The sequence below is a fragment of the Lynx rufus genome, unplaced genomic scaffold (assembly GCF_022079265.1).
Source record: "Lynx rufus isolate CCGP_SWC_20201006 ecotype Redwood Valley unplaced genomic scaffold, mLynRuf1.p SCAF_2, whole genome shotgun sequence".
Taxonomy (NCBI): Eukaryota; Metazoa; Chordata; class Mammalia; order Carnivora; family Felidae; genus Lynx; species Lynx rufus.
This window is the reverse complement of record NW_025814834.1, coordinates 124,614,672-124,631,585: the sequence shown is the minus strand read 5'-3', so window position 1 is coordinate 124,631,585 and position 16,914 is coordinate 124,614,672. Positions and strand designations below refer to the sequence as shown.

General features: G+C 42.2%; 1 protein-coding gene across 2 annotated transcripts in view; it reads right to left on the bottom strand.

Moving 5' to 3' along the window:
• The window catches only part of TRIM33 (tripartite motif containing 33), a 128,507-nt gene extending 112,110 nt beyond the window's left edge, over nt 1–16,397 (bottom strand). For both annotated transcript variants that reach the window (XM_047082561.1, XM_047082562.1), the window contains exon 1: nt 15,872–16,397. In XM_047082561.1, coding sequence (XP_046938517.1) covers nt 15,872–16,397 — 526 coding nt within the window. The remainder of the gene's footprint in view (nt 1–15,871) is intronic.
• Nucleotides 16,398–16,914: the final 517 nt, after the last annotated feature.

Here is a 16,914-nt window from a genome sequence, read left to right as displayed (position 1 = left end):
AAAAGAAAACAAATTTCCACAATTTTTATTCAAGAAATTCAAAATATAATAATAAAGAAATTTAGTAAACTTAGTATTACTTTCGTAAGGTAAACTCAGTAAAGTTTTTTGTAATATAGGTCTAAAGAATTATAAAACTTTTTGGGCGTTAACATTCTGCCTAACTGGGAGGACCTAATTAACTTGCCATCAGTAAAGAGGTTTCCTTGCCTGGTTAATGAATAAACCATTCACAAACTTACGTTGGTTTCATTTTTTTTTATTTTAAAGAAATTCTATGATGAGATATTCCATTTTAAATTCTCTGATTTCTCCATCCTTTGCTTTCCCTGCGAGTTAGGGATATCATGACCAGTGCTTGGTCTGCTATTGTCCACATATGTACTCCTTTAGCTGAGCCAGAGTAAAAATACACAATAAAGACTTCACCATCCAACTTGAATTAACCCACACTCTACTATCTTAAAAGTGTGACAATTGAAATCTACTTTTCTCTTCTTTGAAATGATAGGTACACACTGGTAATTAAAATATTTTTATAAATGTCGTGCGATAGCCACACATATGCCTAGCAAGCTGTAGCTGCATAACCACAATTTGTAGTACACCAAAAAGAAGCACAAAGCAATAAGTCCACATAGTCTTTGTCATACTAGTCATCTGCCACTGTAGCATGAAAGCAGTCACAGACAATACATAAACAAATGGGCACTGCTATGTTCCAAAAATTTTATTTATAAACACAAATTTGAATTTCTTATGTGAAAGTTTTCACATGTCACAAAATAATCTTTTGATTTTTTCCAACCATTTGATAATGTAAAAATCATTCTTTGCTCATGAGTCATATAAAACTAGGCAGCAGGCTAGATTTGGCCCATGGCCCACAGTTTGCCAACTACGTCAAACTTTAGTTTGTCTAAAGTGAAGTCCAACAATTAACGTGCACAGAACCCTCAATCAGAATTGTATTGACTGGGGGGTGCCTGGGTGGGTCAGTCAATTGAGCATCTAACTTTGGCTCAGGTCATGATCTCACAGTTCATGAATTCGAGCCCTACCTCGGGCTCACTGCTATCAGTCAGTGCAGAGCCCACTGCAGACCCTCTGTCCCCCCTCTCTCTGCCCCTCCCTCACTCATACTCTCTCTCTCAAAAGTAAATAAAACATTAAAAAAAAAAAAAAGGAATTGTATTGCCTGACTGGCTCCGTCAGTAGAGAATGTGACTCTTGACCTCAAATCGTTCAGTTCAAGCCCCATGCTGGGTATACAGATTACTTAAAATTAAAATCTTAAAAAAAAAAAATTGTAGGGCCGCTTGGGTGGCGCAGTCGGTTAAGCGTCCGACTTCAGCCAGGTCACGTTCTCGCGGTCCGTGAGTTCGAGCCCCGCGTCAGGCTCTGGGCTGATGGCTCAGAGCCTGGAGCCTGTTTCCGATTCTGTGTCTCCCTCTCTCTCTGTCCCTCCCCCGTTCATGCTCTGTCTCTCTCTGTCCCAAAAAATAAATAAACGTTGGAAAAAAAAAAAAATTGTATTGTCTCACTCAAAGAGGAAGAGAATCAAGGATTAGCCACTGCTTGAAGAAGTCTCCAAGAGAAAAAGATCAAGATATAAAGGAAAAAAGTTAGAAAATAAAGTTAAGGAGGTCTTTCAGAACTTCAGTTGAATAAGCAAAGGGAAAACCTAAGGAAAAACATAGGAGAGAGTGTGACCCCACGAGTATTTACATCCAAACAGTAACCATTACAAAAATAGGGAGAGATGAAAAGGAAAATTGTTACTATAAAGATTACAAAAATAATAGAAAAAGTACAGTAAGCTTTTAAAAACAACGAAAATGAAAAAAAATCGAGAGGCACATGACTGTATTTAAGAACATGGACAAAGGGATAGTAAAGGTTCCAGGGGTGCCTGGGTTGCTCAGCTGACTAAGAGTCTGACTACTGCTTTCTGCTCAGGTCACACAAATCATGGTCTGTGAGTTGGAGCCTGGTGTCAGGCTCTGCACTGCCAGTACGGAGCCTGCTTGAGATTCTCTCTCCCCCGATCTCTCTCTGCCCCTCCCCTGCTCACACTCTCCCCCTCTCTCTCTCAAAAACTAAACAAACTTTTTAAAAATTTTAATTTAATTTAATTTAAAAAGAAATAAGAGGTTTCAGAGGGTGGCTCAGTCAGTGGAGCATGCAACTCTTGATCTTGGGGTCCTAAGTTCAAGCCCTATGTTGGGTATAGAGATTACTTCAAACACTTTGAGGGGCACCCGGGTGGCTCAGTCAGTTAAGCATCTGACTCCAGCTCAGGTCACGATCTCACGGTTCGTGGTTCGAGCCCTACGTTGGACTCTGTGCCAACAGCTCAGAGCCTGCAGCCTGCCTCAGATTCTGTCTCCATTTCTCTCTCTGCCCCTCCTCCATTCATGCTCTCTCTCAAAAGTAAATATTACAAAAAAAAATTTTTTAATATAAAAAATAATTAACTTCAGTGATTTTGCATTGGTGGCACCTCACAGAAACAAAGGCAAAATACTCTTTGGAGGTTTGTTCCGACAAACCAGGTCTGGAAACTTTCATAAACAAAGCCCTGATGAACATGCTCACAATCCCAAACTATAAAACACTGGAAGACACTACCTACTATGATCAAGAGTAGGAATGGGAATGCAAGCTGGTGCAGCCACTCTGGAAAACAGTACAGAGGTTCTTCAAAAAACTAAAAAATAGAACTACCCTACAACCCAGCAATTGCACTACTAAGTATTTATCCAAGGGATACGGGTGTGCTGTTTTGAAGGGACACATGCATCCCCATGTTTATAGCAGCGCTATCAACAATAGCCAAAGTATGGAAAGAGCCCAGATGTCCATCGATGGATGAATGGATAAAGAAGATGTGGTATATATATATATACAATGGAGTATCACTTGGCAATCAAAGAGTGAAATCTTGCCATTTGCAACTACACGGATGGAACTGGAGAGTATTATGCTAAGTGAAATTAGTCAGAGAAAGGCAAAAATCATATGACTCCACTCATATGAGGACTTTAAGAGACAAAACAGATGAACATAAGGGAAGGGAAACAAAAATAATACAAAAACGGGGAAGGGGACAAAACAGAAGAGACTCATAAATATGGAGAACAAACTGAGGGTTACTGGAGGGGATGTGGAGGGGGGATGGGCTAAATGGGTAAGGGGCACTAAGGAATCTACTCCTGAAATCACTGTTGCACTATGTGCTAATTTGGATGTAAATTTAAAAAAATAAGACAAGTTGAAAAAAAAAAAAAAAGAGTAGGAAGAAGTGGGGTACCTGGGTGGTACAGTCAGTTGAGTATGGAACTCTTGGTTTCAGCTCAGGTCATGATCTCATGGTTTGTGGGACTGAGCCCCACATCGGCCTTGCATTCACAGCGTGGAGCCTGCTTGAGATTCTCTCTCTCTCTCTCTCTCTCTCTCTCTCTCTCTCTCTCTGCTTGAGATTCTCTCTCTCTCTCTCTCTCTCTCTCTCTGTCCCTCCCCCACTCGCCCTTGCTCTCTCTCAAAATAAACTTTAAAAAATAAATAAATTTCTTGGGGCGCCTGGGTGGCACAGTCGGTTAAGCGTCCGACTTCAGCCAGGTCACGATCTCGCGGTCCGTGAGTTCGAGCCCCGCGTCAGGCTCTGGGCTGATGGCTCAGAGCCTGGAGCCTGTTTCCGATTCTGTGTCTCCCTCTCTCTGCTCCTCCCCCGTTCATGCTCCGTCTCTCTCTGTCCCAAAAATAAATAAACTTTGAAAAAAAAATTTTTTTTTAATAAATAAATAAATAAATTTCTTAAAAAAAGAGTAGGAAGAATAGTAAAAATAATACCTCAAGAACTTCACAGAATGGAATTATCAAATATGAAATCAGAATATTTTTGGTATTTTAAAAATAAAAGGTAATAAATAAATAAATAAATAAATGGTAAAATAAAAACAAAACAAAGCCAACACCTAAATGTAATTTAAGATAAACTAAATATATGTATAAAGTATATAAGAATAAAGGTTATAAAGCATATAGGAATAAAGTTTATAAAGTACATAGGAATAAGATGTGTAAAATATCTTCGGGGGGAAAAAAACCTATATAATTTTTTTTTTTTAATGTTTGGGGCTGGGGGGAGGAAAAGAGGATCCCAAGCAGGCTCTACACTGTCAGCACAGAGCCCAACATGGGGCTCAATCTCATGAAACATACAATCATGACCTGTGCCGAAATCAAAAGTCGGATGCTTAACCGACTGAGCCACCCAGATGCCCTAAAAACCTATATAATTTTCAAAAACACTGAAGATTATAGCTAATGGAAAGGCATACAGGGTTTATGAATGGGCAGATACCATATTATAAAGATAGCAATTTTTTCCCTAATTAATTTATACAGATGGTCTCTGACTTACAACAGTTCGACTTCCAATTTTACGGCTTTACGATGGTGTGAAAGTGATATGCATTCAGGAAAAAAACCATACTTCAAATTCTGACTTTTGATCTTTTCCCAGGCAGGTGATATGCAGTACACACTAATTCATGATGATGGGAACAGCAGCGAGCCACAACCCCCTATGAGCCACATGATTATGAGGGAAAACAACAATACACTTAAAATCATTCTGTACCCATATAACTATTCTGATTTTTCACTTTCAGCACAGTTTTCAATAAATTACATGATACATTCAATATTTTATTATAAATTAGGTTTTGTGTTAGACAATTTTGCCCAACTCAAGACTACGGTAAGAGTTCAGAGCATGTTTAATTAAGATAAGCTAGGCTAAGTTGTAATGTAAGTTAGGTGTTATGAATGCATTTTCAACTTAGGATGTTTTCAATTTACAACAGGTTTACTGGGACATAATCCCATCATAGATCAAGAAAGATCTGTATATTGAGAGCACTTCCAACCAGAATGCTGAAGTTTTTTGTGTGTATATTTATTTATTTTTGAGAGAGAGCACATGTACACATGTGGGACATGTGGGGGAGGGTGCAGAGAGAAGTAGAATAAACCCCAAGCAGGCTTCGTGCAGTCAGCATGGAGCCCCTCACAGGGCTTGATCCCATGAACCGTGAGATCACAATCTGAGCCAAAATCAAGAAGGGTCAGATGCTCAACCAACAGAACCACATAGGCACCCCTGACAAGTTTTTTAAATGAACTTTTACATGACTCTAAATGTGTAAGAGCAAAAAGTCAACATCAATGAAGATCTCATCTTGAAGATAAACAAGGTATATGTGGAGGAGAGTGAAATTACCTAAATGAATAACAAAGTTTATTGGTTATTATAAAGCTAAAGCAAAAGAGAAATACTAGGGGGGAAAAGTCAAGTGTAGTAGTTATCTATTGCTGCATAACAAATTACCCTCAAACTTAATAGCTTAAAACAACAATAACAATACATTATCGCTCAGTTTCTTTGAGTCAGGAATTTGGGAATGACTTGGCAAGTAGTTTTGGCTCAGTGCCTCTAAAAAGGCTGCAGTAATATGTCAGCCAAAACTGCAGTCATCTGAAAACCTGACCATGCTAGAGAATCCACCTCCAAAGTGGCTCATTCACATGACTGGCAAGTTGGTGCTGGATGTTGGCAGAAGGCCTCAGTTCTTCTCTACATGGGCCTCTTTACAGGACTGCTACAATGGCAGTTGTTTTCATCTGGAACAAGAGATCCAAAGAGTAAGGAAAAAGCTGTATGTTTTTAATGACCTAGCTTCAGAACTCACTGTTTAATTCTCCTGTATTTTCTTGGTAACCCAGACGAGTTCTGAGTCACTGTAGGCTGAGACTACAGAAGAATGTGAATACCAGGAGAAAGGAACACTGGGGCCATCTTGGAGGCTGGCTACCACACCAAGCCATAGTAAGCTCAGAATAAATCTTCAACTTACATAACCAACAAAGGACCAGTATGTGGAACTTATCAAGATTCTTATAAATCAAAAAATTTTTAAATGTGAGCGTTCAGCTAAAGAAAACTAGAAGCCATATAGACAAATAATTCACAAAAGCAGCAACATAAATTACATATAAGAAGCATTCAAAAAGTATTATTCATTAGCACCACATACTTCATGCTGTTTACCTACCATTAAGGCATAGGCTTTAAATATTTTTCTAAAAATGATATATTTATGTTCATTCAATCCTTATTTTTTCCCCCACTTCCCCTTGGGAACAATATCCATTCTAGCAGCTGGCTAGGGACAGAGGTTCAGTTTGTGGCCATAAAAGAGACATAGGTTAATGTATCCAACACCATGAGCTCAAACTCTGAACTTGACCTCAGGAAAGTGACAGAACTCAACCAGTCATAAAAAAAAAAAAAAAAAAGAGTAGACCTACAGTGAGCTATTTACAAAATGTCAAATGTCAACTTTGGTTACTCAGTTTAAATGCATGAATTTGCCACCTTCTACTATTCTATAATCTGACATTCTGCCCAGACTCTACATTATATTTGTCCCTTTTTAGTCTCAGAATCCCTCTTACACTCTTAATTAATGAGGACCTCAGAGAGTTTTGTTTAGACAGGTTTTATGCATCAATATGTACAATATTAAAAATAAAAACAGAATTTTCAAAAATTTTTATTAATATTGTAATAAATTAAACACTTCTCTTTCTTTCATTAAAATTAAATATTCTATTAGTTCATTTTAAAAATAAACCTATTGTGAGGGCGCCTCAGTGGCTCAGTTGGTTAAGTGTCCAACTTCAGCTTAGGTCATGATCCCGCAGTTCATGAGTTCGAGCTCTGCATCAGGCTCTGTGCCGAAAGCTCAGAGCCTCGAGCCTACTTTGGATTCTGTCTCCCTCTCTCTCTGTTCCTCCCCTGCTCACACTGTCTGTCTCTCTGTCTCTGTCTCTCTCTCAAAAATAAATAAACTTTTAAAAAAAACATTTTTTTTAAAACAATAAACCCATTTTAGTGTGTGGGTGGCTCAGTTAAGCTTCTGACTCCTGATTTAGGCTCAAGTCATAATCTCAGGGTTTTGAGATCGAGTCCCGTGTTGGGCTCGGTGGCCAGGCATGGAGTCTGCTTAAGATTCTCTCTCTCCCTCTACTGCTCTCGCACTCTCTCTCTAAAAAAAAAAAAAAGAACAGGGGCGCCTGGGTGGCTCAGTCGGTTGAGCGTCTGACTTCAGCTCAGGTCATGATCTCATGGCTCATGAGTTCGAGCTCCAGGTTGGGCTCTCTGCTGACAGCTCGGAGCCTGGAGCCTGCTTGAGATTCTGTGTTTCCCTCTCTCTCTGCCCCTAACCTACTCGCATTCTGTCTCTGCCTCTCTCAAAAATAAACAAACATTTTAAAAAAGTATTTAAAAAAACAATTTTTTTAATTAAAAAAAATTTTTAAATTATATTCTTCATCTAAAAAAATTAAAATAGGGGCACCTGTGTGGCTCAGTCAGTTAAGCGTCCGACTTTGGCTTTGGTAGAGCACCCAACTCTTGATCTCAGCATTGTTAATTCAAGCCCCATGTTGGGTGTGGAGCCTACTTCAAAAACGAAAAGAAAGAACTGCATTTTCCAAAACAAAAAGGCTTTAGTGAAGGGTGGCATTGTTTTAACATTTTTTAAATCTCTTTAATGTCTGGTTTAATATTAGATGGCTGAATACATGCTTTTGCATTTAATCTGTTGTGACAGATTGTTTTGTTAAAGAATATGAAGAAACCTGGTCTTATACAGCTATGGATTTAAAAAAAGGGAAGACTATTTTAATGGCCTCTCAAACAACAGTGGGGGCGGCGGGAGGGGGCACCTGGATGGTTCAATCGGTTGAGTGTCCGACTGTAGATTCTGGCTCAGTCATGATTCCAGGGTTGTGGGATTGAGATTCAATCTCTCTCTCTCTCTCTCTCTCCCCCTCTCCCCTGCCTGCTCACTCTGTCTCCAATTTAAAAAAAAAAAAAGGCTTAAGAAGAAAAAGAAATACATTTGGTGCATCTGGGTGGCTTAGTCAGTTAAGCATCTGACTCTTGATCTCAGCTCAGGTCATGACCTCAGGGGTCATGAGTTCTAGCCCCGCATTGGGCTCTGCCCTGGGCATGAAGCATGAAGTCTACTTTAAAAAAGAAAAAAATCTTAAAATAAAAAATACACTATATATACATACATATATGTGTATGTGTGTGTGTGTGTGTGTGTGTGTGTGTGTATATATATATATATATTTTTTTTTAAGTAGTCTCCACACCCAGCACAGGGCTCAAACTCATGAACCTGACATCCAGTTGCATACTCTACCAACTGAGCCAGCCAGGCACCCCCCATTTTTTTATATTTCTGTAGTATATCATATCCACACTGTTTATTTATTTATTTTGAGAGAGAAAGAGAGCGAGCACGCAAGCATGAGTGGAGGAGAGGGGCAAAGGGAGAATCAGAATCTTAAGCAGGCTCCATGCTCAGCTATTTATGTACTTTGAGAGAGAGAGAGAGAGAGAGAGAGAGAGAGAGAGCACACGCGAGCCAGTGCTAGCATGAGTGGAGGGGAGGGGCAGAGGGAGAGAGACAGAATCTTAAGCAGGCTCCATGTTCAGCCCCGAACCTGACACCAGGCTCAATCCTACAACCCTAGGATCATGACCTGAGCTGAAATCAAGAGTCAGATTCTCAACCGACTGAGACACCCAGGCTCCCCCAAGTGTATTTCTTAAACGTCAGTAGCAATGTGGAATTTCAAACCATACTGATGAATTTTTACTACTCCCTTACATTAAAATCTACTGGCCTATTTTACACTTTAAATCTCTTTCCTCTACAAGATTTTGTAACATGATGCACTGGTCATTTGGAGAATACTGGTTCACCATGTAGATATTCCAAACATTGACATTTCATTGCATACTATCAAAAAATTTTTGACACTTTAATACACTACCAATCTCATCAGAAAAGCTTTTAAATATTGAGAAGTTATCAAGTTCATGATGGAAGATACAAGTTTTTTCCAAAATTCTAATTTTCATTTAAAATCTCAATCTTTATCATTGGCATCATATAATGTCACTTGTTTTCCTTCAATTGACAGGCTCAATTCATTCATTTTTGAGAAAATGGCTGCCAACACCCTGTATGAAAACCATAGTTTGTCAATCATTCTTTCAAGTAAAAATTATTTTCCATGAAAATAAAGAAGCTAATTCAGCTTTGAATTCAAACAACTGCACAAGTACTTTCCTTCTTACACTTGAGTCTGCAGCAGAAGCATTTTATGCACAGTTCCTGTTTCATCACATTTATTAAAAACCAAGATTTGGGGGGGCCTGCCTGGGTGGCTCAGTCGGGTAAGCGTCCAACTCTTGGTTTCAGCTCAGGTCATGATCACACACTTTGAGTTTGAACTAAGCCTGCTTAGGATTCTCTCTCCCTCTCTCTGCCCCTCACCTGCTCACTCTGTCAAAATAAATAAACTTAAAAAACATTAAAAACCAAGATTTAATAAAATAACGTCCTAATGCTTCATTAAAGACAAAATGAAACTAGTATGTTTTTTGCTATTGTTGTTTTTGCTTTTACTCTAAGTGTGTGGTGGTAAAGACAAAAGGACTTTTAGTGTGGTTTGTTCCTGCTAAGGTGCCAGCAGTTTTACACATCACTGCTTTTGCATCACTAATATAAACATCAGAACAGGAATGAGGCAAATAATGAATAAATGTTACTATGAAAACAGTTTTAACTGCCAATGTCTGAAAGTGCATCAGAGACATCTCCCCAAGGTTTTAAGGACCATCTTTGAGAATCACTACTTTAAGGCATTCTCATTTAGGGTCTGCTAAGAATATTGATAAGGAAATAAAAAGCAGTCAAGATTCTTCTAAAATTTTTGATGTACAGATAGTAGACCTTGTGAATAATTAGGTCTTAGACCATTGGTTTACAAGTTTTCACATTATCAATTTTAAGTAGCTGGAGAGATCTGGAATGCAAAGATCTTTACATCTTTACATCTTTACAGTGATGCTGTACATCACTGTATGTCAGAAAAGCCTAGAAGAACATCAACAATTTACCTTCCTTCCTCTTTTTTCTGCTCACCGTATAGAGGTAGTCATAAAGACAATGAAGGACAACTGGAAGACAACAGAAATAATAGTTTTGGGGGTCTTACCATGTGTGAGGCGCTATATGAAGCACTTTACAATGTATTAACTCATTGAATCCTCACAATAACACTATGAAGTAGATGTAATTACTACTCTCAATTTACGGATGTTAAGTAACTTATCCACAGACATTCAGGTAGTAAATGGTGGAGTTCAAAAATGAATTCAGGTACTCAAGTCTTGAATTGTGTGCACTTAACCAACCACAGAAGTATTTCAGTTTTCTTTGACACAGCTTTGAATGCTTGCTGCTGACTATATTATCATTCAAAAACTCAAGCTTGTTTATATAAATAGGGCATTAGAGAAAGTAGGACCTAAAAAAATCCCAAATAGATTAAGCCACAGAACTAGCAAACTGCCAAACAATATATACACTCCTGACGCAAGAATTTCCTGGGGCTTAAATAGAAGACTCCTCAGAGTGGCTTACCATACCCAGTGAGAAAACAGCCAGAAACACAGCAAGAAGGTGCTCTTCATACCAGACCCAGGTATTCCCTCCCACTTACCACATGAATATTGCCATCTCAGACTTTTCACAGTAAGTTGAAGATTCTGAAACATTTTTCCATGTTGATTTTTCCATCATTCCCCACAAATGGTAAGAATATTAAAATTATGTAGATATAAAAAGTTGGCAGAAAAAAACAATACAATCATGGGATTTCCCAGGATAGGAATGCAACCTGTTCATACTGCAAAAGACCTGAAGAAGCTGTCTGGTGCCTTACCCAAAGCTACACAGCTAACTAACAGCAGAACACAATGCAAGTTACTCTCAGTCCAGTTCTTCATCCATATCACCATGCTGTCTCAGAAGTGCCTACTACACAAGTCTCATCTCCTTCAAGAGTTCATTCAAGAGTTTGTTCAGATGAATCAATACAAATCTGTATTTTTATTGATACATTACAGATCTATACACACCCACTACTGACAGTTATTCCAACTCAACCTGAAATAATTAAAAAAAAAAAATCACAAGGCACTTTTATTTATTTTTGAGAGAGAAAGTATGAGGGGCAGAGAGAGAGAGGTAGAGAGAGACTCCCAAGCAGGCTCCACACTGTCAGCACAGAACCAAATGTGGGGCTCAAACTCATGTGAGGTCATGACCTGAGCGGATCTTGGGATGGTTAACCAACTGAGCCACCCAGGCACCCCCACAAAGCACTTTTAATTGAGATTCAACAAATATTAACTAATTTATCTGTTTTGATTTTCCAAATATTTCAAGAGTAAATAGATCAACCTTTCTCTTAAAAATATCTAAATCCATGTTTCTCAGAGTGTGGGCGGTACCAGAATCAGAATCACATGAGGTACCCATATCATTCCCCAAATCAATAGAGTTTCTAAAACTCCCAAAGTGGCATTTTAAAAAGTTCGCCAGGTGAGGCACCTGGGTGGCTCAGTCAGTTAAATGTCCAACTCTTGATTTCAGCTCAAGTCATGATCTCATGGTTCGTGGGATCGAGCCCTAAGTCAGGCTCTGAGTTGACAGGATTCTGCTTGGGATTCTGCTTGGGCCCTCTCTCTGGGCCCCTCCCTCATGCATGTTCTGTCTTTTTCTCTCTCAAATAAACATTTTTTTTAATTTTTAAAAAGTTCTCCAGATGATTCTTACTCATTCAAAAGATATTTAATGAACATTCACTCTACAATATTCTAGTGGGCAAAGATAAAGGAGTAAACAAAAACAAGAAAACATTTTAGATTTTAGCTGTGCTATGAAAGAAAAAAGGTAACATGTAAGAGGGTGACCTAGAGGACCACTTTAAAAAGAGTCATCAGACACAGGATCTTTAGGGTGATGAAAATACTCTGCATGGTATTATAATGATGGGTATAGATCATTATATATTTGTTCAAACCTACAGAATGTACAAACACTAAAAGTGAGCACTAATGTAAACTATGGACTTTGGATGATTATGATCTACCAGTGTAGGTCCATCAACTGTGACAAATGTACTAGTCTGGTGGGGGATATTGCAAACGGGGAAGCTATGCATGCATGGGAGCTGGGATATATGGGACATCTCCGTATCTTCCTCTTAATTTTGCTATAAACCTAAAACTATTCTAAAAAATAAAGCCTTAGGGGTGCCTGGGTGGCTCAGTCGGTTAAACGTCCCACTCTTGATCTCAGTTCAGGTCATGGTCTCACAGTTGGTGAGTTGTAGCCCCACATGGGGCTCTGCACTGAGTGTGGAGCCTGCTTGAATTCTCTCTCTCCCTCTCTCTCTGCCCCTCCCCTGCTCATGTGCTCTCTCTCTCTCAATATAAATAAGCTTTAAGAATAATAAAAAATAAAGCCTTAAATTAAAAAAAGAGCAGAGAAGGCCTTTCTAATGAGGCAACATCTGAAGTGAGGAACCCTTCACTAAAAACAAGTGGTACTTAAACTTAGTGTGCATCAAAATCACCTAAAGGACTTGTTAAAACAGATGGCTGGCTGGTCAGAGGTCTGGAGTGGGGCCCAAGAATTTGCATTCCTAACAAGACTGAAGATGATGTTGATGCTGCTGGTCCAGAAACCGCATTTGGAGAATCACTGATCTAGAAGGAACAGTTAAAAAGTGTGAAGAACTTTGGTATGTTAGAGGAACAGAAAAAAGGCCAGTTATTAGGAAGGGTAATGCACTTGTCACTGTTTCAAAACCACTTAACATGTTGACTTAAGCTACCAGTTATGGCTCCCTAGACCAGAAAAGGAATCGTTGTTGGAGAATACTTACATTTGTAAAGCATTTCACTGTGGTTGTTTTTTTTTTTAATTTTTTTTTAACGTTTATTTATTTTTGAGACAGAGAGAGACAGAGCATGAACGGGGGAGGGGCAGAGAGAGAGGGAGAGACAGAATCCGAAGCAGGCTCCAGGCTCTGAGCCATCAGCCCAGAGCCCGACACGGGGCTCGAACTCACAGACCGCGAGATCGTGACCTGAGTTGAAGTCGGATGCTTAAGCAACTGAGCCACCCAGGCGCCCCAGCATTTCACTGTTTATAAAAGCATTTTCACATTTATTATTTCACTTAACTTAGTGAGATGTAAGTAAAGGACTATTAACTACATTTTAGAGATAAAGAAACTAAGGGGCAGAAACATGATAAACCTTCTTTGCAGAAAAGAATTAAGTGGCATAACTATGTACCCTGACCCCAAACCCAGTATGCCTTCTAGAACAACATGCTTGTTTTTTTAAAGAGCAAAGCAAAGGATACATACAGGAGTTAATACTGAAAAACTATTTTCTAGACTCCTTGTCTAAAAAGATGGTGGCTCCCAGACTTAATTTGTTTTAGATACTGGTTAGAAAGCAACAGTGCCTTAAAAATGACAATATTTAGTTCCATCTACTTATTGCTCCAAGTTCAAAAACAAAGGATAGAGAATGAAGAGAGAATTCACACTATTACCCTATCTCTCCCGCATAAATATCAGAGTGCCAATTCCATAACCTCAGTCTCTCAGCCACATCACTCAAACACAATTTTCATCTTATGTTCCCTGTAAATCTCTCACCTAATCCAGGCTCCCACAAGAGCACTGAACCCCACATGTCTTACTTATACTCATGAGGCCATGTACATGGGTGTTAGTTATACACCCATTATCGCTTAGTATCTTCAACGTCAATCAAATCCTTATTCTTAACATTTTTAGCTGTAGGTCTCAGTAATCAAACCCGAATCATAAGTGAAATCATCATATCCCCCTTCCACCACATACACATACACACACACACACCCCTCTGCTTCTGTTCCTGAATTCTTTTATTCGCATTAATAGCACTGCCACCCACCAAACAAGAAACCTGGAACTCAGCCTAGACACATTTGCCTCCCCTATACCAATGTCAATTCCCTCTGCCCAACCTCCATTCCCAAGGCCACTTAGAATTAGTTACTACTAGGGCACCTGGGTGGCTCAATCAGTTAAGCTTCAGGCTCCTGATTTTGGTTCAGGTCATGATCTCAAGGTTTCATGGGTTCAAACTCCATGTCAGGCTTTCTGCACTGCCCACCTGCTTGGGATTCTCCCTCTCTCTGTCTCTTTCAAAATAAATAAATAAACTTAAGAAAAAAAAGAACTAAATAATAATTAAATAGCTGCCATTTCATTAGTTACTATCACATACTACTCACTTTACATACTTCATTCATTCTATCAATAATTCTATGAGGTTGGCAATTTTGTCCTTGTTTCATAACTGAAAAAGCTAAGGCTAAGAAAAATTTATCCGTCCAAGTCACAAGGAGGAAGTAACAAAGTAGACCTCCGTACTCAAATGTGTCACGAAATCCATACCTGTCCCCCATTCCAAAATGCTTCCTTCTTTAATACCTGTTATCAGTCATTTATTAATTCCAAATGCTCATTTCTCAGATTACTGTCAAAATTATCTTTGGCCAACCTTGCCTCCCCTTACTCTCCAATGTGCCCCCAAGTGATCTTTCTGGATCACAAACATGATTCCTTTTATCCACTTGACAGAAAAGCCCTTCAGGGACTTTTAGTCTACACTGCACAAGACAGGCTTTTCAGTATGAATCCCAAACCCTTTTGTACAGGTCAGCAATACCTTTCCCACAGTCCTGAATTTCAAGAGCTTTGAAATTTCAAAGTTTTCCAAACCGTGCAACAAAACCCACCCTGAACGGTGGTTATTTCTATCCCATTGGTGAAACATTTGTATGTTTCACTGCAGAAGCATTAATGTGTTTGATAATGACTAGTTAACTCTTAGCTCCAGAGATGTGTAAAGTACCTTGTGCTGTGAAAACTCCCCAATCCAGTGAACCACTCACCCTTCAAGAAACCTGTTCCAGGGTTTCCTTTTCAGTGAAGTTCCCCTGACCTTCTCTTGATGTGCCACAACTACTGTATCAAGCACCCACCTCCACTGCTATAGGCAGTATATTTGTTTTCCCTATATGACTATCAATGGGCTCCTCACTGAGTATTTTATTTAATCCTAGCACACTGTCTGGAACACTAGGGGCTCATTAACGTACAATGAAACCCAGCTGTCTCTAACTCCCAATTCCCTTCCAAGTTCATTTCTCCTTCACCCCTAAACCTTAGGATATTCCCCTAAACATGCAGGCCCTTCGCGGCTATTTTCTTTTGCAGAGTTCCTCCTTCCCAATGTCATCCTAAAATTACTCTCCACCAGACAGCTTCTCTCAGCTCTAAACTCTCCAATACCCTTTATCGTCCTCTATTTTAGTCCCTAGTCCAGCTTTCCCCTAGCCTCGAACAGGGCAAGTCCTTCCCTCCAAGGTAATTCGTTCTCACAGCCCTTACCGCTTACCTACTCAACACCTCTCCCGCTACAGGCCTTCCCTCCCAAAACACTCCTCGCAGGAGGCTTCCCGGACCCGGTCCCCTTTCTCTATCCGAGTCCACCAGCTCCCCGAACCTGCGCTCGGCCGGAGTCCACGCCTTCCCGGCCCGTATCCTCACACCCCAAACCTCCCTTGCAGCCGGTATCCCCTCCCCCAGCCTCTCGCTGCCGGCACCCCTCCCTGCACCCTCCCTTATCTCCGGCGGCCCACCTTCTCTGGAAAACTGTCCCGGGGCCGTGTCTTCCACCTCTCAGACCCCTCAGGATCGCGCCGGTCCGAGCAACCCCGGGCCCGGGCACCTCCGTCCCCAGATCCTCCTCGGGCCCGCAAATCCCCTTCGGCCCAGACCTCGGGCAGGGCCTCCCGCTCACCTTGCTGGATGTCGCCGTTGCTGCCCCCCGGGATGGGCACGCTGAGCTGGCGCTCCGGCTCCGGCAGGCAACGCAGGCAGAAGGAGTGAAGGCAGGGCAGCAGCTTGGGCTCCGCCTCACGCCGGCTCTGCAAGCTCTGCTGACACACGGCGCAGGTGTCCAGGAGCGAGGCTGGCGGTCCAGGAGGCGGCCCCGCCGACGGACCCGGAGCGGGAGCCGAGGCTGGAGCTGGGGCCGGCGTCGATGCCGCCCCCCCGGGAACTCCAGGGCCCACTGAGGCCGCAGGGGCTGAGGCAGCCGGGGCCGAGCCCGAGGAGGCCGCGGACACCCCCCCGTCGTCGGGCCCGGCCGCGCCGCTCTCCGCGCCCGCCCTGCCGCCTTCCTCCTCCTCCTCCTCCACCAGCACCGCGGCGAGAGGCGGCTCCGCCTCCTGCGCCGCGGGCCCGGCGGCCCCGGCAGTTACCGGCGCGCTACCGCTGCCCCCGCCGCCGCTCTCAGCCTCGCCGCCGCCTTTGTTTTCCGCCATGTTTTCCTCTTTGAACCCGCCGGACCGCCCCGCGCCGCCCGCCGCCCGCGCCGCCGCCGCCGCCGCCGCCGCCCCCAGCCCCAGCCGCAGCCGCAGCGAGAGCGGCCGCCGAGAGCGAGCAGGCAAGCGAACGAACGAGAGCGCGCGCGCACGCGGCGCCCCCGCCCTCGCGTCGCGCGGCTGAAGGAGGGCGGGCGCGGCGCGCGCACGTACGCACGGACGTCCTCCTGAGGGAGGCGGGAACTTGGGCCGCGGGCGGGGAGTCGTCCCCGCCCCTCCGCCTGACCTCCGGCCGCAGCGTGTATGTCTGCGCCGCGGCAGCTCGGCTAGCTGCGAGCGTTTAAAGCCAGTGGCGGTGGACGCAGAACCGCCTTTGGCCGGCGCGGGTTATGAGCTCGGACGCGGCGCTGGTGCGGGGAGAAAAGCGGGAAAGGGTGGCTAGGAGGCCGGCACCAGTCCCTTCGCAGCTAGCGTCTCCCGGGCGGCGCCGTCCCCAGAGGCGGGCGCGTCTCGGCGC